The sequence below is a fragment of the Carica papaya genome, chromosome 1 (genome assembly GCF_054855325.1).
Source record: "Carica papaya isolate Zhongbai chromosome 1, ASM5485532v1, whole genome shotgun sequence".
Classification (NCBI taxonomy): domain Eukaryota; kingdom Viridiplantae; phylum Streptophyta; class Magnoliopsida; order Brassicales; family Caricaceae; genus Carica; species Carica papaya.
In genome coordinates, this window is record NC_142309.1 from 11,433,422 (window position 1) to 11,456,989 (window position 23,568).

The following is a 23,568-nucleotide window of genomic DNA, read 5'->3' on the forward strand; positions in this document are numbered from 1 at the left end:
GTTAATGGCTTTATTCTAGGATATAGGCTTTTTATCTTGGGATATGGCAAAAATAAATGGTTTATGAGTAGTAGTTATATTTGTGTAAGAAATAACATTATAAATGGAACGTGGTATAGATTTTTTAGAATTAACATAGGGACTTCAAACCATATAAGTGATAGTCATGTAAATGAAAGGGTTACTATATAGATTTGTTACAGCATCTAAATACTAAAAGAGGTTGATTACTAATGTGAAAATCAAAACAAGTATGTCATATTCAAATATATGGTCATTACAGGATTAAAAAAAAGAGATAGATGAGTTACCAGTAACAAGTAGCTTAACTGAATTTCCATGATCAGCATCATCTTGTGAAGTTGAGGACCTAATCACGTCATTGTTAGAAGCTACCATAAAATCATTAGCATAATGTAAAACTAGATCATTTGATTTTTCATTTATGGAATGAGCAAAAAAGAAAATATGTTCGATAATACCATATCCTATAAAATAAAGATTTTCTGACAGTCAAGATCATATACTTGAAATCCTTTGGCATAAGAAAGATATCTAAGGAAAAGACATTTTGTAGCACCGGAATCAAATTTTGAACAATGAGAATCATTAATAGATATATGACATAGACATCCAAGGACTTTCAAATGACTAAATTTTGGAGGAACATTGAACATGATCTAAAAAGGTGTTTAATTGAGAAGCATTTCATGCGCAGCAGCAGTCGCGAAATGAGATGGCGATAATTGAGAGGCAGTTGCTACAAAGTTGATGAGATAATTAGGTTGATGAACCTTAACCCTAATTGTTTTTTTTTTTTTACTATTTTGTGAATTTATTGATTTACACCTTCTATAATAGACCTTTTGAGATATCGTGATAGATGTCCAAGATGAAAATGCCATAAAGTTTGGCCATTAACAACATAAAGAGAAATGGGATTGGTTATTGATAACAAAACTAATAGTGGGAACATTATTAGTCCTTGAAACCTCAAAACAATATAGGTTATGCTTTTCTTTAGCTAAACTAATCATTTTCTAGCTTATTGGATAAAGCAACAATTATCATTGAATATCAAACAATACAATGAATGTAATAATATACGTAAAAGACATACATCTTTGATAACAAAACGAATAGTGGGAACATTATTGGTCTTTGAAACCTCAAAATGATATAGGTCATGATTTTCTTTAGCTAAACTAATCATCTTCTAGTTTATTGGATAAAGCAACAATTATCATTAAATATCAAATAATACGATGAATGTTGTAATATAGGTAAAAGATATACATCACCTGTATGTGTTACATTCACTATTTGGGAATTGGGTAATTTAATAAACATACTATTTTTAGGTTTATATAAAGCAAACAACTCAAGCGAACTTATTATATGGTTTGTTGCTCCATAATCATTTATCCAATCATTCTTTTAGTCATGGTTAAATGAGACCATTAAGAGAAAATGTTGCATGGTTCGGTTAAAAGTTGAAGTTTGCTAAAGGGTATTAATCTGTGGTAAGATAATAGTATTGTGTGTTATGTTCATTGAGTTGGCTATGGATGTTGATGGTCAAGTTAAGGCGATAATTTTATTGTACTGACCCTTTCTAAAGGAGAGAGGCAATGCTTATGAAGTGTTGCATTGGTTATTGAATCATGCATGAGAATCAACAGTATCATAACTTTTATTATATTCTAGTTCAGATACACAGATGCTCAATTGATTAATACTTGAATTGTTTGTCAACTTGGACTTATAACTAGGTGGACATCCATGTTTCTTGTAGCATCTGACAATTGTATGATCCATAATATTTTCATTTGAGTATAATGTTGAGTGATAGATTGAGTACCTTATGGAGTAATTTTTTTTTTGTATATTAAATATTCGGACCATATCATTTTATGTAAACCAGTCATACAAATCTTTACATAAATCCTTTGCATGATAAATCCACATTATGCTATAAGCAATGCACGACGACAGAGATCTCATAATCCAACAAAAATACTATGGTGTTGCATCGTTCCCAAGCTTCAAACATCCAGTCATCTTTATCTGGAATTTGAATAGAATTGTTCATAATTTAAAGTTTGTTTTTTGAAATTAGTATCATTTTCATTATCTTGGACCATGAATGGAAATTGCTACCAATAAGCACCAACAAAGTGAGTTGAAGTGATGGATTTTCGTTGGGATGTAAATAAAATGGGTTGACTAGAATTTCTTCTATCTTTAGCGCATCTAAGGCAATCACTATAGTATCTATAAGAAATCAACGTATAGGACAATCAAGGAACAAGATTGCTTATTGTTTAATCTTTTTTTAATCTTTCTGACAATTTATCGAACACCTAGAGGATAGAAGAAACAAATTTCAAATATGTTCTTCATGTTTGCTTTTTTCGATTATTGAAAGAGACGTCACTTGATCAGGAAGAGTGATGAAGCTCTAATACCATATCATATTATAAAGATCATTGAAGCTGTGAGTGATGTATAATCGATAAAAAAGAATGAGTGAAAGAGCTGAGATAGATAAAGAGCAAGGGATAATATTCAAGAAGAGAAAGAAAGAGTATTCGAGAGTGAAAAGCAAAATAGGGCATTGTTTTCATTAATAAAATGATAGGTATTTATATAAAAAGAAAAACTAATTGCAACTTATTATTAATTAATTACAAAGTAACAAAACTAATTAATTTGTTGATTAAATATTAAATAGTTGTTTAACTACTTTAATACTGTAACACCCCAAAATAAATTATATATAATTTAAAATTTATAAATATAATTTTAATAATTTATTTTTCATTTAATTTAGAGTAAAAATGAAGTAAAATTGATTGAGAATTAAATTGAAAATAATTTTGGAGAACATGAGTGAAAATTCGAGTTCTGAGAGTATTTTTGAAAGAAAAATCGAAAAATATAGGCCAAAATACAATTTTGGAAAGTTTCACCACGTTAAATGCCCGGTCAGCAGACCTAGTGAATCAGGACGCGCTGCGTGGCAGCGAACGTTGACACGATGCCACGCAGGAGGCCACGCGGGCGATCCGCGTACCTGTGATCGAACGACCCAGATACGTTTCCTCCCCAAACGCGATTAGATGGTCAGATTTGAATGCGATCGAACGGCTCAGAGTGGATCGTGATGGGCGGTCTAGATTGGACTGCGATAGACGGTCCAGATTGGATCGCAATAAATGGCCCATATTCACTCCCTATTTAATCGCGATTAGACAGTTCAGATCAAACACGATGGACGACCCAAATCAAAAGCGGACATATATAAATAACTCTCATCCGCACCAAACCCTAACCCTAGCCGCCAGAACCCCTCGCCGGAGAAGAAGACATGGCCGCCGGAAAGGAGTCGTCGCCACCCCCCCGTCTCACCAGAACCTTTTCCGACAGCCAAAAAAGGTAAAAACTTCTCATTTTGCTTGAAATTCAATTTTATGCTCACCCATGGCTAAATTGGAGCAAAAAAAATGGTCAATTGGCCGAAAAATACCGGCAAAGCCCGGCAGTGCCGCTGCGGAAAATTTCACAAAATGCCTCTGATGAGGCACTTCCCGATTTTCGTTCTATATAATTTTTTCACCATTGTGATCACCGTATCTTTCTCTACAGGTTGACCGGAGCAAAACACCCAACCGCAACGTGAGCCGAAGGAGACACCGCACCGGAGAGCCCCACCACTGGTGAATTTTGGTTTTTTTATGTTTTTTTGGCCAACCGATGCCCTTTAACGTGTTTTTTTTTCCAGGGATCGATGCAAAATTGGTCGACCTGATGCGAACCGCCGTTGCAAGCGACAGTGCTGTCACCGAAGCACGGCGTAGCCGCCGTGCCGAAATTTTAAAATTGGCCAAGTAGGCCTCGAGATTGATTTTGAGTTTGTTTAGAACATTTGTAGGTACTATTAGCACGTTTTAATTTCTGAAAAAAATTCATGGAACCCGGGAATCACCCGTAGGTGCAGTCGAATAGTTTAGCTTTTCGGGTATCAAATCGAGTAAGGATCCTTTATCCTATTTTCTATCATAGAATTGAAGTATAAATAAATAATAGTACAGTATTTGTGCAAATTAAATAAATGTGCATAATTAATTACGGATTGCTAATGGAGCCTGAACCAGAAATTATTATATGTTAATTTCTGTTAATTTATTTTATAATCTAATAATATGATAGTATCTGTTTTTATCAATTTTATGGTTTGAATGCATAAATTGCTGCCTTATGTGACTACTGTTTGATTGAAAAATTAAGATATGATTACATTTCCTTATGCATGTATGGTTTATTCTATGTGTTTATTGCTGAATCAGAAGAAAAGAATGTTAAACGGGAAAGTTGTGTGATTAAATAAACAGATTGAACGGCAGTCTTACTAGATATCTTGGGAGATGGTGGACGGACCGGGTACATAGGGAACCCTACCATGAACGTTGTCTCATACCGGACGGGATATAGAGACTTGATAATTTGGCGCTCATAGTGAAACGAGATATGGAAACAGTCTGCTTCATCCTCATACCGGATGGGGATGGCCCGTAATTGAGATTATTAAAGAAAATGGGTCACGTGTAGCGGAAACATCCTTATGAACCCCCATAGATACTAGTAGACTGGTGAAAATGTGACAGTTATTATTTGGTTATTTAACGACGTGTATAGATTTATTATATATACTATTTTACTGATCACACATGAAATTATGATTCATACGATATTATTGTCTGCATAGGTTGTTTTCATAAATTTTACTGGGGTAAGTGAACGGTAAATGATTTTATGATTGATAAATGAATTTGCTAAATTTAGTACTCCATTAGTTGTTTTTGTTTTTATACCCACATTTATTTCTGTGTCGGTGATATAGTGTGATATCCTTACTGGATTAATGTAGTTCATTCCTTATTTAATCATTTCAGATCAAAAGGACCAGGTTACAGAGCCCGATCTGCAAGAAGATTGCGAGTAGACGCTAGATATTTTTTCTTTTCTATTTATTTCCTTATTTCTTGTGTTTTTTTTCAAAATAGTAAATTCTATAATGTTGTTTAGTACTTCTAAGTTATTGTGTAAGGAATGTAAACCTTAACTCTTTTATTTCGTTTCCGCACTTAAGTTATTATTTATTTTCTTTGGGTATTTCCAGAATCGTTACAAATACCTTCCATTATTTAACTAAAAAAGTTAAAATAGTTAAATCATATTTAAATGTCTTTAAAAAAAGTTCAAAAGAATAATTTTAATTAATTAATTATACTAATAAATTAATAAAAATTTTATTGGTATTAATTTATTTTTTATTAATTTAATTAACTAGTTAGAGTCATTATTTTAAACTATTTTTTAAAGTATCTAAACAAGACATAACTATTTTAACTTTTTTTGTTATGAAATGAAATGAAAATGATCATTTAAAAAAAAAATAAAAAACATTAGAGATCATATTGTAAAAAAATATTAAAGATCAAATTATAACAAGTGTCAAACTTTGAGAATTAATTTAGTAATTTATTCTAAATGTTAAATAAAATATTTTTACCTATTGTGATCACTCAATTGAGAAAATTTAACTTTCATAGAATTTTTTTAATTAAAATTGTAATGTCACGTTTAGATGAAGTTCAATTTAATTACTGCAATCTAATCAGCACACCAGTGAATCAAATCATATAGTCGCTGAATCAAATATTAGTCAATCATATCTAATTTTTAATATAAAATTATGACTTTTAAATGGAGTACTAAGATCATAATTATGATATCCGTCGTTCACCCTCTTCTCTTAAAAGCAACAACTTTGCCAAATATTAAAAAATAAATAAATAAATATCTTTAGAAAAAGCAAAAGTTATTTTTCATTTATGATAAAAATAGATATTCTTATAAATGAATTGTATTGTGTGAAATAAGTAATAGTTTTATTGAGTATATTTATTATGTTTTACTAATTAACAAACATAATACTTTTAAAATAAAAATATATTAATAATAATTTTATACATTACTTAAATAATCTAAACAAAATTAAATTATAAACATATACTGAATAAATAAATAAAAATTAAATTTTTACCCAAAAATAAAAAAATAAAAAAAGCCAAATAATCAAAATTATTAACATTTTATTATTTCAGAATTTATTATTAACACTTCAACTCATCTGGATTGAAGTTGAATTGTATAATTAATGTCATTTGTGTATATTATATTATAATGATATACAAATACCATCACACAATTATTATTGAAATATTAAAAAAAATAAATATAATTTGAAACTGTGTTTTCTTAAAACATTTCTTAAATTATGAATTATATACCTCCCAGTTGTCTTGTCAAATTTTGACTCATTTTTTTATTAATTAGAAGAAGTCAATAATCTTTCTTTTTTCCTAAACTTGTTCCAAATTAATTTATATTTTCTTATAATTTTGTAATATAAAATTATATTAAACCCCAAAAATGTCAAATTAAAACCTAATCGTCCTTCAGAGCAAACTCAGTTAAGAGATTTTTTTTTTTCCATTCACCCACAGAAGAAGGAGGCCTATCTACTCTTATTATGTATACCCAACCAACGAGCAACTTACATTCAAAATAACAGCAACAATAAATAAATAAAGACAGACAGACAGTCTTAACTACGTAGAAGAGCATACCATTACATTTTTCCCCAGAGTTATGACAAGGGGGAATAACACCAAAGGTTTTTGTTTTCATCTGGGTTGAAAAATGAACCACAAAGTTGAGATAAAGCATCATAAAATAACTTACCTGCCACGCAACTGCATATAGCACTTCCACCCCGAACAAGAAAATGTGGTTGGTTCTAGACAGATAGCTCTGTTCGAGAAATAAGAATACCGTCTGTGTCTGCATAAAGCCATTCCCCATCACAAATTCTAGTTCCAGCAATGTTTATGGGGACATGTTTCTCTCCAATTCCTTTCTTATTTGCTTTCATTGGATGAGAAGCTACCGCTCTCACTCCAATATCACACCCGTTAATCTCGTCAACATCTCTTACGCACCCATTTACGACTATGCCCGCCCATCCATTGTTTTGTGCCTGAACAACAGGATTGCCCCCCAATATTGCACATCGCAAACTTCCACCACCGTCTACAACCAGAACCCTTCCATTACCTTTCTCCTCAAGAAACTCACGAATTAAAACATTATCTTCAAACACCTTGAGAGTCACTATTGGTCCAGAAAACACTTGCCGTCGACCATATATCTGAAAAATTGGCTGAAGTGCACGCAGCTCACCACTGACAATCAGCTGTGGGTTTGCATCACAAACTTCAGCAGTTGTAACTAAGGCCATCTGCTCTGCGTACATTGGTCATGTTAGGAAAGCATTTAAAAGAAATTACCATATAGAACATGGAAATTGACGGAAATCAAGATATAATACTGGCTCAAAATTATCATCAACTTCTTTCCCTCTATAACAATCTGAAACTAACAGTTCAATCAGAGCTTGAATGTAAAGAACAAATGCAGTAAAATTCATAGATGTAAAGATGTAAAAATGGGTAGTATTTGCCCATAAATTTACAAAACTTTAATAAGAACATCACCCTAAATCCCTACTAACGGAATGAGCTTAACGTGCAACCTGTTGCTTCCTCCAAACATTGTCCTTCCTTCTTTCCTCTAGGATACCTGAAAAAAATGTGTTTCTCTAGGAACAAAATCCAAAATATACTTATCTATGCCCGTAAATGTCCTGGATAACATGAATATGGATGTGGTAACCTGGATACCACTTGTTTTTTTTTTTTTTTTTTTGCTGGGGGGGGGGGGGAGTAGGGAGGGGAAGCCAAGTGCTACGTAGAAGGAATATGTATCAACATATCTATGTATATTCTTGAACTAGCAGCCACTAGAGACGTATGTCATACAAATTTTTTAAATTATCCTCACAACTGTGATAAAATTTGTTGCATATTAACCATTTATTTAAAAGTTTGCTATAATTAAAAAGTAACTTAATTGTATAATTCGTGTGCAGCACGGGTTATAAATCTAGTACCAATAACTTTAAGAGTATACAAATGTCAGTTTATTCTTATGTCAAACTGTTATTTCAAAAAAAAAATTCTTAAGTAATACTGTATATACATTTAATAAAATTGACTCATAATAACTGAATCAAACAAATAGTGCACTTCAGCAGTAAGAATCTCTTTTAATACTATCATGAAACATGACCTTTTAATACACTACAAGAGTTCTTGTAAATTATAGCTAACACTTACAAGAATTAACATGGAGCATCCAAGAGGTATCATGCGTCTAGAAAGTTATGATTTTCGATTTTCACTAACCTAATGATGTTCAGGATAAACTGGATATATGTCACTAATTATCCATAGGCCAATCTACAAATATCTGTTTCATACTGCCTAAACACTGAAAAAGTACTGTAGTGGTGACTTCTCATCCAAAATGATGATTAAGGTCATGGTCTGGGGTCTATACTTGACTCAGGTCATTTTTTGCTCGTTCCTTTTGATAAATACAAAGATTATTATTTGAATCCATCTAATACTTCAATTACTTTTCACATCCTAAACTAAAAGAAGCACAAAAGATACAAGGGATTCTCATAATAGGTTTTACCATGAATGAGCAAGCACTGAAAATATCTATAACTGGATCATCTATTCCAGGAAATAAATTCTAGAACAGATAAAAGCACCTAAACGAAGTAACATTTGTCAGACCAATAAACAAAGCCATAACTAAACGTAACCCAAAGGGAAAAAAGAGAAAGAAAGAAACTCAAAAATCAAAATATTCCAACAAGTAGGGTTTCAAAATTTCAACCCAGTCGAAACACATAAATCTTCTTTCTTTCTTCTTCTATTCGGATCCTCTTTTTCCTTTTTTGAGAAATTATTTAAGATCATTTCTATGAAAAATAAAGAAAGCACGTCTTCCTTCATGAGTTCCTATTAAGACCTCTTTACTATAACCCAATCTTGAGAGAAAGCATTCTTACAAGAATGTCTAACCCAACAACACTTGAGCTATCAATGAAGGCTAGATTAAGATTACCCCACTGGATCCATTCATTAACTAAATGTAAAGATCAAGTAAAGCAAGATATAGCATTTAAAGTTCCAGAACAAATCGATATACACAAAAATCAGGAGAAAAAAAAGCAGAATCTTTCAGATTTGGATCAATTCAAACAAAAAAACTCGTACTATTTTGTTTTTTTAGATAAGTGCAGATAATCAAATAACGTGAAGTGGAATGTACAAATCTTAGGAGAAGAGAAAAAAATTCAGAAACAATCGATTTTTCCAATTTCCTCAGCAAGCAAACAGAGGGATGTACATGATGAGTGAAATCCAAATATGAATTAAGGAGCCGGATTGACCTGTGATGAAGCTCCGATGACCGGAAGGAGCAGTTTGAGTTGGAGCTGCGATCCAGGCAGAGGTCAGATGCAGCGTCGTGGGGTTACGAACGTGTGGCTTTATTAAAAGAGGCGGAGATATGGAGATTGATCAAGGCGTTATGCAGCTTAATGGGCTTTCAAGCTCGGTACGTGGTAAATATTATGTTGACTTTTACCTCAAAACTTATAGTTTACGAGAAAGAAAAATGATAAAAATTACTATAATATTTTATTTGGCGCAGGGTTAGAAAAGTAAGAAAATAATCAATCATATTATTTATTAATAATTTTAATCTTACGGATTTTTTTTTTTTTATCTTTTAACTCTCGTTAAATTTTATTTATTAATTAAATTCATAATTATTTGTTTCGTGTTTTCTCTGTATATAGAAGAATTTTCGAGAGGTATGGTAAGCAAAATTGAAGGAGATGAGGCATGTTCCTCGAAAAATTGCCGACAACGATCATGAAGAGGAGCAATCTTCTAGTGATTTCGCAAAGTGAAGTTGAATGAAGAATAATGAAGTTGATGACAAGTTTAACAAGGTATATATATGTTTTACTTGTCTTTTTCGACATCATTTGCTCGCACGAATATTAATATTTTTTATTTAACTATTTAGTTCTATTATTAAAATTACAAGGATTAAACACCATCCTTGTTTTTGTGATTCATAGATAATATGATAAGTACATCGACGGAGATCATAAATGTTTCTCAAGATGAGCCTTATTTTTCTAAATATATATTTATTAATTTTTATATTTATATATAATTCATGCGTATAATAATTATGATTTATATGTTATCTTGCTGATATTTAGACTTTAAACCCCGGTAAAATTATAATTAAAGTAAATTTTATTGATCCTTCTATTTTGCAATTCATTACAAAATATATAATATTTTATAAAAAAAAAAAATTTATGCAAGTAGGGGAATAAAAATTTTGTTATTTTTTTAATTAAAATTTAGTTTGTTAATGTCATCTAATTGATTGATTTTATAAGAGTGGGTTTTAAGTTTATTATAAATTTATTAATTCTAATAAATTTTATCTTATTTTGTAAATAAGTTTATCTATAATATATTCAATTACTTTTATATGCTAATCGATTTGATCTTTTGTGCAAAGGAAATCTATAGGTAAGATATGTAGCCTAACATAATAATCTTGAATAAGATATAACATGTGGTAATTCTCAAAACTATCTATTTAATACATGACAAAATATATAAATAAGGCAAGCGTGTTAATAATTGATCAATTTTATATTTGATTTGTTTGAATATGCTGTATAACCAATCAATTTTTAGTATAATCAGTCATGTCATTTTATACTATAGTTATAATTTTTGTATAAAAAATAATAATTCGTTTTATATATTATAATTGTCGAAAATTATTGTCAAAAAAATTAATTGGTCTTAATATTATTACATACCGATTTACAAAAACAAGTTACTTAAATCACAAATGACATCAATACATACTAGTCTACCATGAGCAAAATCAATAAAATAACAACCAACATTTGTTACTCATATTATCATTTGTAAGTCTGACATTCATTTTGCAATACTTGTCAAATGATATCGGCTTATTTTTCAATAGGGTGCTGAGATATCATGCAATACTTGATTGTGTTAGCCCACATGAGTGTGTTGAGATGGGTTCCCATGCGGCATACCATGGACAATGATAGCTCGTCCTTTGCATAGATATATATTGCTTCCTACACCATTAGAAATAATAAAGAGTTTCCTCATTTAGAGATAAAAGGCAAAATGTCATTAAACAAAACTAAAATGTAATGAAATTAAGAATTTTAAGTCAGTTGTGTACAAGAAAACATCATCCTACCATACCCTATTTAGCTCCTAACTTAGAGGAGATTTTGGAATTAAAGGTTTCTCCATAAAGATGTCTTGATTGACAAGTGCCTTGGGGTAATGTATGAAAAACTTTCGATACTGTTTGCATTCGTGTCATGAGCTGCAAAATTACCATGCCGTCAAAAGCTCACGGATTGGCTGTTACATGGAACCATAAGTAGAAACGGTATTCTCAACAACGGACTAAGCAATGGGAGTCCAGCTTACCAGAAAAAGTATCCACCACTCTGAAGCATGAAGAAAATTTGTATTATTGAATTTCAAAACCATGATATTACATCCAACCCAAAAGAAGCGTTTTTAAAGACATTTAAATAGCAAAATTGTAGCAAATAAAGTTCATAAGCGGAAGAGGCATGAAAGGAATAACAACATCATCATCAGTCCAGATTGCCAAGCTAAATCGGATGGCGGCAGCTGGAAATGCTACAATTTTTTTTTAAGTCAACCCGTGAATGGTTTTCATGTCAGCAGCATCTTTCAGGGTTCCTTTCTCGACATGATCCCACCACTTGAACAAGAAATTGTCCACTACTAATCTGAACCATGGTGACAGCTTAATACCCCCCTCACCAGCATCTGCCTTTCTTAACAACTCCTTCAATTCATCCCGGTTCACATACTTAATATCAGCAACTTCATCGGGATTTGGATTGACGTTAACATCTCGCACAATGAACAACAGGTAATCAACTGTCAATTCAACAGTCAACAATCAGGCTTCACATATACAAATACACTGGCAATCATTATTCTCCTGTTTCTCTATCCTCAATTCTCAAATCAAATCTAGCTACTATCTGTAACATGCTGGTAACAACTAAAACTTCCAAGTGGTGCCATTAAGCTAACATGTAGCAAAAGTTTGATACAGGAAGCAATTTTGATACAGGAAAAGCAAAGAAAAGTAAGCGTAAAATTTATGGAAAGAGAAAGATGGAAATTATTACGTTCATGTTCTCCCCACTTGCCATCAGAAGGTGCCTTGTACAGCATGCGGCCCAAGGGGGTGAATTGATCAACTGGAACATCTACAGCAGGAATACCAAGCTCATCCAGAAGCTTCCTTTGTGCAGCATTCCTCACACCTGATAGGTAAAATCAAATCATAGGTGAAAATGAGTAGCTACCTAGCCCCTTCAGCAGGTAAGTTGGGCTAATAGTAATGCCTAAAAAAAGAAAGATAATATTAGATACCGAGGGCATTCTCCTCAATTAACTCAGATTCCCGGTACAGAGGATGGCTACAACAGGTGTTTGTCCACACAAGTGGGAAAGTTACCTTTGTTGCAGACCGTTGCTGTCCAGAGGCAACAAAATGTTATCACCATAAATGTACACAAAGATGATAATTAACATGCAATATAACTGACACACAACGACGAACAGCTGGACCTAAAAGAACCATGTTGCTCGGACTCAGGTGCAGGAATCAGACATCAGTCACGGTCCTTACAGGTATTAATTCTAAGTGTTTGACTTGGTAATTTCTATAGTGAAATAAATGGGAGATCAGTCAATGAGTCTAAAATTTGAATACAAGTACTTGACACGTGGATAAAAATAATAAAATAAATCAATGAAATTATTTTCAATGATCATGGTTAAAAAGAAATAATCCTTCCTTCTTGAGTGAACTACAATAACTTGTAACTAATTTATGTATAAAAATAAAAAAACCAGACAAGAGTTATAAGTTGCATGAATATAGAATCTTTTTTCACTTATTACAGTTACTGTCCCAAATTTGGTCTGTAAAATGAAGTTACTTTTTAGCCTTTTAAGTCAGCCAAAATAAAAATAAGCTTCTTTCCTTCAGAATCATTCTAATCCCGAGCTTATCCACCTTTTTCTTTGTTGTTTTTTTAATCCTTTCATATCTGTCATAGTCTATTGCCTTCAGGGCTGTCTAGCCATGATGTCTGTTGCATTTATTCTATTTACATGACACTTTCCTTCTAGTTCTCCCTCTCTTTCTCACACTTCTTATTGAGCCTGGTCCGTTAAATTTTATCTTCGCTACTCTATCAAGCATACTATACATGTGCATCATCTCGTTTCTCTCTCTCAACAAACAATAAACACCCATCAAATTATAGTCAAACAAGAGGCAAACCATCGCATGCTGCAACCACAATACAATAACTTTCTTCTCCGTGGAAAATGACTTGTTTGACATACACATCAAAACTCAGACACAAATTTCACAACCATTTCAAAGTTGTATCACGTCAACATGTGTATGGCGCTAAAATGCCTAGTCCAAACAACATAGCAAAGGAATATTCCAGCCACTAAGTTAAGCTTTTACACACCATGCAACATCCAAAATCCTACCACTGAATTGAGCTTTTACACTTAAGTGAAATCATCTACACCAATACATCCCGACTTACATAAAACATGCTATATTAACATATCCACATCTAATTCATTTTAATCAATGAAACAATAGACAAATGTGTATAGCACAGCCCAAGATATTCTTAGAATGGGTGTGCAGCATGCATTTTCCCTCATTTTTAGATGTGTCTAGATGTTGTTTCACTCACAAGGTCCTCATTTTAACACATCATAATGCACCTTGCAACAATTTCCATATATAAGCACAAATATGGTGACATCTTCTTTTCCTTTCCCAACTTATATCTTCCCCTTCTAGCCTTAATAACAGATAAGGATGCCACAACATAAGCCATAGGATAATCCACAACAAAGGCAACTTTATTATCTCTTATTTTGTTTCATGAATGTCTTTAAACATAATCCACTCAGACAGTTGCTTCAAACATAAGTTCTGTAAGAAAAAAGTTATTTCAAACATAAGCAGCTAGAACGCACTGAAAGTGGTTCAACATTTGAAATACTTGACATGAAATATGACTGGACCAAAATTATGCACAAAACAGAGTGCAAATAGATGACTTTAAAATCTTTTACATAAATAAATATTTAAAAACAATCACCTGAAGGAGCAACTCATATTTTGAGTTAAACAGAAACACACTGAAAGCCCTATGTAGCAAATTTTCAGATTCAATCTTTTCCATCAAGTGGCCTGCACATTTTCAAAAGCATCAAGGAGCGACGAGCCGGCAAATATTAAAAGAAAAAGAGAAGATCAATTTCATCCTTATGACATGAAATAAGAGGGAGAAAGCACCAGCATAATTTCCAGTATTTGCAAAGAACTTAAGCCAACAACCCCATAAAATACAAAGGATAAGAAACTCTATCTTGTTTTATCTTATAACCTACAAAGACATGCAGAAGGCTCTAACAATTTTCTTTTTCAGCCACCCAATCTGAGGTTCTGTTTGGTTTGGTTCAAATGTCAATTATTTGAAATAGAAACAGAAATACATTAGAAATAAGAAAAAAAATTAATCCCAAATTCTATATCAATTTTTAGTTCAACTCAAGTTCGAGGCATTTCTAATCCCTAACTTTGACAAGTGAGAATAGAAATCCACCATTCTAGAATTCAATAAGAAAGAAATGGTTCCAATTGTGAATAACATATGAAAATCATGATCCATCTCCATATAAAGCAATTCAAATATAGGACTGGATAAGTTTGAACAGGCCATAAGAATCAATTTGAACAACAAACACATTATGGGTTTACACTTGGATCTAAGTATCATAATTTGGAAGGAAATGAAGTATCTATAAACAAGGAACCAGGGGGGAACACCTGCATAGAACATATTACGTAATGGCTTACAAGCTAGTCAATTTGTAAGATCGATTTAGGTTCAAATTTCAATCCCATAGAATAGGAATGAAAACATATGAAAATTACATAATAATGCCAATAAATTCCATATTTAATTCAAGTTAGATTTTCTTTTCGTTTCTCCATTGACAAATGGAAATACAAATTCACCTTCGTGAAATTGAAGATAGACTGAGAGTTAATTTAATAATGCATCAAACATATAAATTATGATAAACTTGTATATATCGAATAATCAAAATCTAGAAATTCAAGGATAATAGAATAGGCTTAAACCAAATACAACGTAAATGATTTTCCAAAGTCCTCCTCAAAGGAGAGGGAGTTACCCCTTGACAAAAAACAAAGATTAGTATCACATGGATACATAACCGGAGATCAATCTCTTGGCCATAAAACTATCTGTTTAAAGCTCTAGAAAACGAAAGAAGAATGTTGAGGGAAAATGTAATAAGACCCCATGCTTCTTCTACCCTTGCATATTTTCAGAAGCACCCACAACTTAAATTTCAATATTTCAACGAACAGCTCAAATGCACATAAAAGAAAAAAAAAAGCTAGAAAATGATTGATTTTGTTTTTTTAAACTAAATTTGAAAAAACTCTGTATATGGTTTTTTAACAAAAGAACTTTGTTTTTCTAAACTCTGATAGTTTTGAAACAAATGAATTCTCATTTATGTGATGGCCACTTTAAATCCTTATTATTGGTAAATAAAATGTTCCTATACCATGCATCTCTGTTTTCAGTTAACCAATTGTAACCCTTGTTTGATCAGCACTGAGCACATCCAATATAGACAGTAACAAAACCACAAGGAGAATGGAAATTACTTAAATATCAAGATCACAGGATTATCAAATAAATTACTTTTAAACCAAGACCTTTTCACAGTCAACAATTTCTCAAGGACTGTCATGCCTAAAAGTAGGTATACATCATCAGTCAGGAAAGATAAGGAAGGAAAGTTAACGGAAAGCAATATTACCACTGAACCAAGATATACATAAGCAGCAATTTTTCAATCACAATCTACTCCTTTTTCAAAAATTGTATAACCAAGTCATGGATAGTTATTATACCACATCAGTTGTGAAATAAATAAATAAAAATGTGATTAACCTATATGTGTGTTCTAGAGGAAAAAGAAAATTCCTTAAATGGTATCATCATCGTTCCATTAGTCCCTTTAAACACTATAATAATGCATCCCAACGAACATCACAAATAAAATATTTACTTACAGTTATATTTGGTGTCATGACCAACAACATGATCATTTTCATCCACTAGAATGCATCTGCAAGGAATTTCTATTTTAGAAAATACTGCAAACGTGCGAAACCAAATAACATTTGGCGAATGAATTTTAAAAGATATACAATAATCAAAAGCAACTGTGATTCAACAAGTCATGAAGGAGCTCAGCCTCTGCGAAACACCTCTTGGGTCAAAATGAAACATTTGGGCATCGGTTTACAAGAAGTTCTGTATCATTGCTTGAGCTTATCATTTTAAAAAAAAGGATCAACCAAAAAGAGAAAGAAATTATTTAGGCATCAATTTAAAAAATTTCAAGCAGATACCAACAGTAGCACTCAGTGAGTACTTCTGAAGGATATACTCCTAAGTTATTTAATACTGTATTTTCAGTCAATTAGCTTGATTCAAATAGTAGGTGCAAAAATCTTAAGATCTTCAATCTCCACTAAGGTAAAGTTGACCGCTTCATTTGAAATCATTTTGCTAATTACCCTGATTGAAAGATAACAAAGTAGCCAGAGTAAGAAAATATACAGGAACAGGTGTCCTTCATGTTTTGCAACCCGGGATATAAGAAAAAAAAAAACACACATTTCAAGAGCATGCTTTTCATTATTAACCTAATCCAGACATAAATATGGTAACACTTGTAACGGAAAACAATCAATTTATAAAGTCATATTTGCTAATAAATGAATCGCATGAACAGCAACTAACATTGCCAGAATTCTAGTCCAACCCTCAATTTTCTTTGAAATCTTGTTCCATTTCTCAGTCCTAACAAGAGAGCACAGTTGCTCAATAGCTAGAACTATATAAAACGTAATAAAAACACGACTTTTGACAAGATAATTTCACGTATCACATCCATGACTACACATGACTTAAACTAATGAAAATGCTATCTTATCTTCGAAGAAATATGAACATAAAAACAAGTACACTTTTCAATCCAAAGTGAAAAATGTCCGGCAGAACCATATCTAAGCACGCACTTAATATATACACAGAGGTATACGTGTCCAGACATACGTACTTAACACACGTGATCATAATAACGAAATCAATCACGAACAGAAAACTCCAGATCTGTGTTAGATTCCCAATAAATGAAAATGAAAAACAAAACTATTAATGTTGGAAATGGCCGTTGACAGGAGCTAACAGATAACAGACACAAATTACGAGATCCCATCTTTGATCATCCTTTCATGCATTTTTCTCTTTAACCAAAAGGAAAAAGGTGAAATGGAGGTTAAAGTCGTATCCGGAATAAGAAGAATCGTATAAATTGGAAAAACAGAAGAGAAAAACGTACTCGTCTTCGAACATAAGGCGTCTCTGAACAGCATCCATGGCAGCATCAGTAGCATCACCCATGGTAGTGGCGGAGGCGGGAGAAGAGAGTGATGCTCTGGTTGAGAAGAAAGAGGGAAAGCGTCTAGGAGAGGCAGACGCGGGAGAGAGAAAGGGAAGAAGGGATTTGGGAGAGGAGAAGGAAGGAGAAGAAGGGGAAAGAGTTAGAGAACGGAGTCTGAAATTTTTTGGGGTATTAAAAAGAAGAGACATTTGAGCAAGTCTGCACTATCCGCCAACACCGATGAATCTTGGTACCCACCCAAGCTCATCTTTTTATATATTTTTTTATTTTTATTTTGTGGGCATCAGATTTTCTGCATTAAATATTATTATATTGTATTTGGTAAATGCACGTGTGAATAATAAAAAAAATTAAGAAATAATTTTTTTTTTTTTTTGTGTGTGTGTGTGTGTGAAGGTTAATTTTTTATTAGTATTCTTTAATAAAAAAGCAAAGATTTAATTCGTTGTATAATCACATGTTGTATATAATTTAATACCAAAATGCTTTTGGACTTCAAACTTAAATAAGTTATTCCTCCAAAAAGGAAAAAACTTACAAGTTTGAAGGTTTTTTAACATTGAATTATTTATTAAGATTTTATTAGCAAAATAATTACATAATGTGATTTAGATCATTAAGTTTTAAATAAATTTTAATTTAATATATATCATGTAGTTATAATTATTAATTCTAAATTTTCTGTTATATATAATCAAGAATCATATATTAGTAAGATCACATATATTTAATAATAATTGTATATTATATGTTATTATAAAAGTTATATCTTCTTAAAGTGATCAAATAAATTTAAGACATAGATTTTGTAACATCTCATACAATATAAAATTTGATTTTATGTAGATATTAAAATTTTAATTTCTATTAAGAATGTCTGCCTTTTGGCACGTAATGATGTCTGCCCTTTGGCACGAGTTACTGTTACCCTAGATTGGAAACTGCGACGACCATCGTGGACACCAAAGAGCACATGGCTGCCCCTACCATTACTGATGCTGAAGAGGGTGGTTGAAAGATTGCTGAGGTGGCCCCTGATCAGAAGAAGACTTATGAGATGTGTCTGGTGGGACAGTTTTTGATTGATGTTGTGATTAAATTCGAACCTATGCAGAATACTCTAGTGGATGTCTGGAGATCGTCAGGAGGAGTTAGTATAAAGAGGTGGGAGCCAGTCGATAATTGTTCTGATTTTTTTATGAAGTGGACAATCAACAGTTCATGAATGGGAGTTCGTTGACATTTAACAATCATTTGTTGGTTTGGCATCAACTCTTGGAAAGAGAGGACCCTATTCAAATAGATATTAATCTTAGCTTGTTCTTAGTGCAAGTTACCACTTGCTGACGAGATGCTACATGGAATCGATGACGAGATAGTTTAGGATGGTATTGGGAATGTTTATCGAGTATGACACCCATCCCAACTCTAGCCGTATGGGGTTCATGCATATAAAGGTGGTAGTGGACGTACGAAAACTGATTTTTCGACAGAAAAAATTTATTTTGAGGGATGGAAATTCAATAAATGTCATGTTTAAATATAAATGCCTTTCGGTTTTCTGCTACTTATGTAGTCCGCTGGGACACTCAGAAAGTTTTTTGCAAGTTACTTCTTCATCCTCAAGCGGGAACCATGAAATGGGAATGAGATGACTTGCTTAGAACAAACCCTCGTTAGAACTCACTTCTAACTAACTACTGGCTAAGAGATGAAACAGGCGAGATATTTCCAGGATCCGAGGCGCAAATCGGGAGAATTGCGGAGAATAACTGGATGTATCTGTAACCTTTTCAAAATTCAATTCCTCCGCATCCCGTGGGATATGAGAATTTGAAAGTGAGCGGAAAGCCTGGAGTGGAGTATATGGATCATGATGCGCTTGTGGGCCAGGATGTGGATGAGGCTTTGGGCCTTCAGAGCAGAAGGGCCCACACGTTCAGAGTTGAAGATACTGTATGGCCCAAGATGATGGCAAAAAATGACCCCGCCAAAACATGGTGTACGAGCCAGATTCAGCAGAGGTTACTTCGAGAGAGGAAACTGAGTAGGTATAGTGGAAACAAAATGAGAGATCGGTGAAACCTGCAGAGTAGGCTCGCCGGAAGCCATGGCGATATTTAGTTAGAACTGCCAAAGGCTTAGTAAACCTCGGGCAGTGCTAGTTTTTCAGAAGCTAGTGAGGAAATTTCGACTAGAGATAATGTTTTTAACCGAAACTTTAGTGACACAAGAGAAGTTGGAACGATTCGTATGACACTAAGATATCAGCATATATTTAGTGTAGACCGGCTTGGACTGGAGGGTTGTTTAGCGATGTTTTGGTCAGACATCTACAATATGTTCGTTTTGTCATTTTCATAAAATCACGCCAATCTGAAAGTTGATGACCTGGATGTAGGCACCTCGTTACTAATTGGATTTTATGGTATCCCATAATGCCATCAGAGGAGGGAATCTTAGCAAATCCTAAGGCAGTTAACGACGAGCACGAATGGGACTTGGGTGGTAATTGGTGACTTTAACGATATTCTTACCGTAGAGGAGGAGGGAGGAGGTGTTTCGTTCTAGTCACTTATGTCAAGCTTTCGGGACACTCTTGAGCAATGTCATCTGGCAAATGTCCCACTCTCCAGTTATGCATATACTTGGTTGAGGAACATGGTGAGGACTATGATTCGCGAAAGACTTGATCAATGCGTTGTCAATGATGTATGGTCAAATGTTTGTCTTTACCCGAGGTTGGAAAATCACATAGCACTGGTGTTTGATCACTCAACCTCTTCTCTTGATATGTAACAGGAGGAATAGGGACAAGCTCACAAAAAATTTCGCTTTAAGAATGTTTGGCTACTGAATCCAGAAGTGGATGAGGTTGTGAAACAGGGCTGGAAGTCAAGAGAGAGCGAAGATCTCATGCAAAAAATTGAAACCTATGGGAGACAGTTGCTAGACTAGGGTGAGAATATGGTATGTGATTTCGATAAATGCAACAGCCACTTGTATGCCCAATTATTATGGGTTAAAAAATAAAGGCCTAAGGTGGATGCAGATAGACTGGTCTCATTGAACAATCAGTATTTATACTTGTTAGAACAGGAAAAAGTCTTTTGGTGGTAAAGGAAAAAAAAATTATGGCTGACGCATGGTGATCACAATTCAAAGTATTTTCATTGCCAGATGTCGCAATATAAAAGATGGAACCAAATTACAGCTCTGAAAGATGCTTAAGGGGTATGGATCAGGGATGAGAATACCCTCCATGAACATGTGTGTCAGTACTTCACAACTCTTTTCATAAGTACGCCTGGTAATTGGGAACCAGTGGTCGTGCAGATTGAGACCATGGTGTCAGCAGGGGGCCAATGAAGAATTAAGAAAATCGCTAATGGTGACGGAGGAAGCAGCTTTTCATATGCACTTATAAAAAATTCTGAGGGATGATTGGTCAGAATATTATTGCTAATTGTATGAACTGGTTCCAAACAGGCAAGTTGTCGTTAGACTTAAATGATACAAACATTGTTCTCATCCACAAAGAGAGCTCGTCAAGTATAACGAATTTGAGACTCATTCCACTATGTAATGTGATATACAAAATATTCTTTAAATTCCTAACTAATCGATTGAGGAAGTATCTGTCGGATATCATCTTAGAATGCCAGTCAGCTTTTATTCCTAGGAGGAGTATGGCAGATAATATATTGTTGGCCTTTGAGATAATTCACTATATGAAAATTAAAAACAAGAGGAAAAAAGTTGAAGTTTCTATGAAAATAGGCATTAGTAAGGCTTATGATCGCGTTATATGAGAATACTTGGAAGCAGTTTTGCTCAAATTCGATTTTGATCATACGTGGGTGAACTTACCTATCAAGTTTGTTTCAATTGGCAGGAACTTGGCCATATTACTCCGAGATTAGGCTTGAGGCAAGGCGATCCATTGTCACCGTACTTGTTTATACTATGTGCAGAGGAGCTCTCTGTTTTGTTGAAAAACCCATGTGCTTTTTGCGGATGATTCCTTCTTTTTCTTTAAGCCACGGTGGCTGGAAGTCTAAGAGTTTAAAAGTATTCTGAATCAGTATGAGGAGGTCTCGGGGAAGGCTATTAATTTACAAAAGTTCAAGATATTTTATAGTTCTAATAGACCATCTGACCTCTTAAGGCACCTGAATGGGGTTGTGGAAGTACGTAATACCATTGATCATGGGATGTACCTCTAAATTTTGGGGCTTCCATCGCTGGTGGGTATAAACAAAAAGAGTACATTTGGTTTTATAAAAGAGATGGTAAGGAAGTGATTAAAGGGCTGGTCACATAAATTTCTGTATAGGGCCGAAAAAGAAGTTCTGTTGAAATCAGCGGCACAAGCCATCCTGAATTTTGTATAGCGGTCGTTTGTCTCTGTTAGGCTTGTGTGAAGAGATTTAGAGACTGATGTTTAATTTCTGGTGGGGATTGAAGCATGATGGAAGAAGGAATATGCACTGGTAGTCATGAGAAGCAATGTACAGGTAGAAATATGAAGGTGGGTTGGGTTTTTGACGACTCTCGATGTTTAACACAACACTATTAAGGAAGCTTTTCTAGAAGTTATTTCGAGACTCGACATTTTTGGTGGCTAGAACTCTGAAAGTAAAATACTTTCCTCATACCGATATTTTTCATGCAAGTCCGAGTACCCGTCCTAGCTTTACATGGAAGAGTTTGCTTTTGCTGCTAGATTTACTGCATAGTTGAATGAGATGGGTGATTGGAATAGGGAAAAATGTATGAATTTGGCATGATCCTTGGCTCTCGTAGAAGATCGATTGCTAATGTACAGGGCTCATGCATAGCAGAATTCGATAATCTGACGGTTAGTGAACTTATGAGTGAAGATGACTCAAGCTATAACACAGATATGGTGAAAAGATTGTTCTTAGAAGAGGAAGCCAATCTAATTTTGAGTATTTCTTTTAGTATAAGAAATAGAAAAGACCAGTGCATCTGGGGGCACTCATCTGTTGGTCAGTTTACAATGAAGTTTGCTTACAAGTGCCAAATTGACTCTTGGGAGAGTGAAAATTCGAGAACAATGCAAGTTTGGAAGCATATATGGAGAACATACGTTATGCCTGAATTGTGAAACTTTATGTGGCATTTCATGAATAATATATATTACCAGTGAAGGAAAGGCTAAGGGAGAGAGGGATTGGTGTTCGTACTAGTTGCCGCTGATACAGTCAGGAAGAGAGTCTCAGGTATATATTCTTCGAGTGTAACAAAGCTAGAGGTTGCTGGCGGCTTTTGGGATACCAAGGTTTGGCTTCACATTTTACGGATGCTATGAGTTGGGGGGGACATTTTGTTCCGCTCCTTGCCAAGTTAAGGTGCAGCTGAAGTATTTTGCCTTCTATGGCGGCCGTAGCAAGAACGAAATTACCTTCTCTGGTCTGGAAAAGTATTTGTAAACCACTCTTCTGTCTTTCTAATACGGAAGTATCTGTGTGAGTGACAGCAAACAAAGATCATAAGGTATAAGGAAGTGGTACAACCTGTTCAAGACTCAGTGAACACACAGCATTGGCAACCCCCCACTAAAGGTTATTGGAAATATAATGTGGACAACTCGGTTTGAGCTGTTGATTCGAGGACGAGCTTTGGGGCAATTATACGGAACTCATCTGGGGATGTGGTGACTGTGTTTTTGGGTAGATTCCCCGTTTGCATGTTGTCGTACCAAACTGAATTGTTGGGTTGTCGACAGGCATTATTGCACATTGTCTCACATGTTCAGGGACCACCCGGGTAGTAGAGGTGTCTAACAAGGCGTTGACAACAGAGGAGG

General features: G+C 33.8%; 2 protein-coding genes across 3 annotated transcripts; both read right to left on the minus strand.

Moving 5' to 3' along the window:
- Positions 1 to 6,650: 6,650 nt before the first annotated feature.
- On the minus strand, positions 6,651 to 9,594 carry LOC148269211 (Ribonuclease E inhibitor RraA/Dimethylmenaquinone methyltransferase). 2 transcript variants are annotated; one of them, XM_088219529.1, is made up of 2 exons: positions 9,434 to 9,594; positions 6,651 to 7,366 (listed from the first exon to the last, which is right to left on the minus strand). In XM_088219529.1, exon 2 carries the CDS (start codon positions 7,364 to 7,366, stop codon positions 6,866 to 6,868), a length of 501 nt encoding a protein of 166 aa, XP_088075655.1. In that variant the 5' UTR covers positions 9,434 to 9,594; the 3' UTR covers positions 6,651 to 6,865. The 2 variants fall into 2 exon arrangements, with proteins under 2 accessions (XP_088075655.1, XP_088075665.1); XM_088219539.1 differs by having other exon boundaries at positions 6,651 to 7,371; positions 9,434 to 9,593.
- A 1,985-nt stretch (positions 9,595 to 11,579) lies between these two features.
- LOC110813290 (isopentenyl-diphosphate Delta-isomerase I) lies at positions 11,580 to 17,961 on the minus strand. The gene is made up of 6 exons (XM_022040365.2): positions 17,673 to 17,961; positions 16,336 to 16,391; positions 14,318 to 14,409; positions 12,549 to 12,651; positions 12,302 to 12,439; positions 11,580 to 12,044 (listed from the first exon to the last, which is right to left on the minus strand). Exons 1-6 carry the CDS (start codon positions 17,921 to 17,923, stop codon positions 11,791 to 11,793), a joined length of 894 nt encoding a protein of 297 aa, XP_021896057.1. The 5' UTR covers positions 17,924 to 17,961; the 3' UTR covers positions 11,580 to 11,790.
- Positions 17,962 to 23,568: the final 5,607 nt, after the last annotated feature.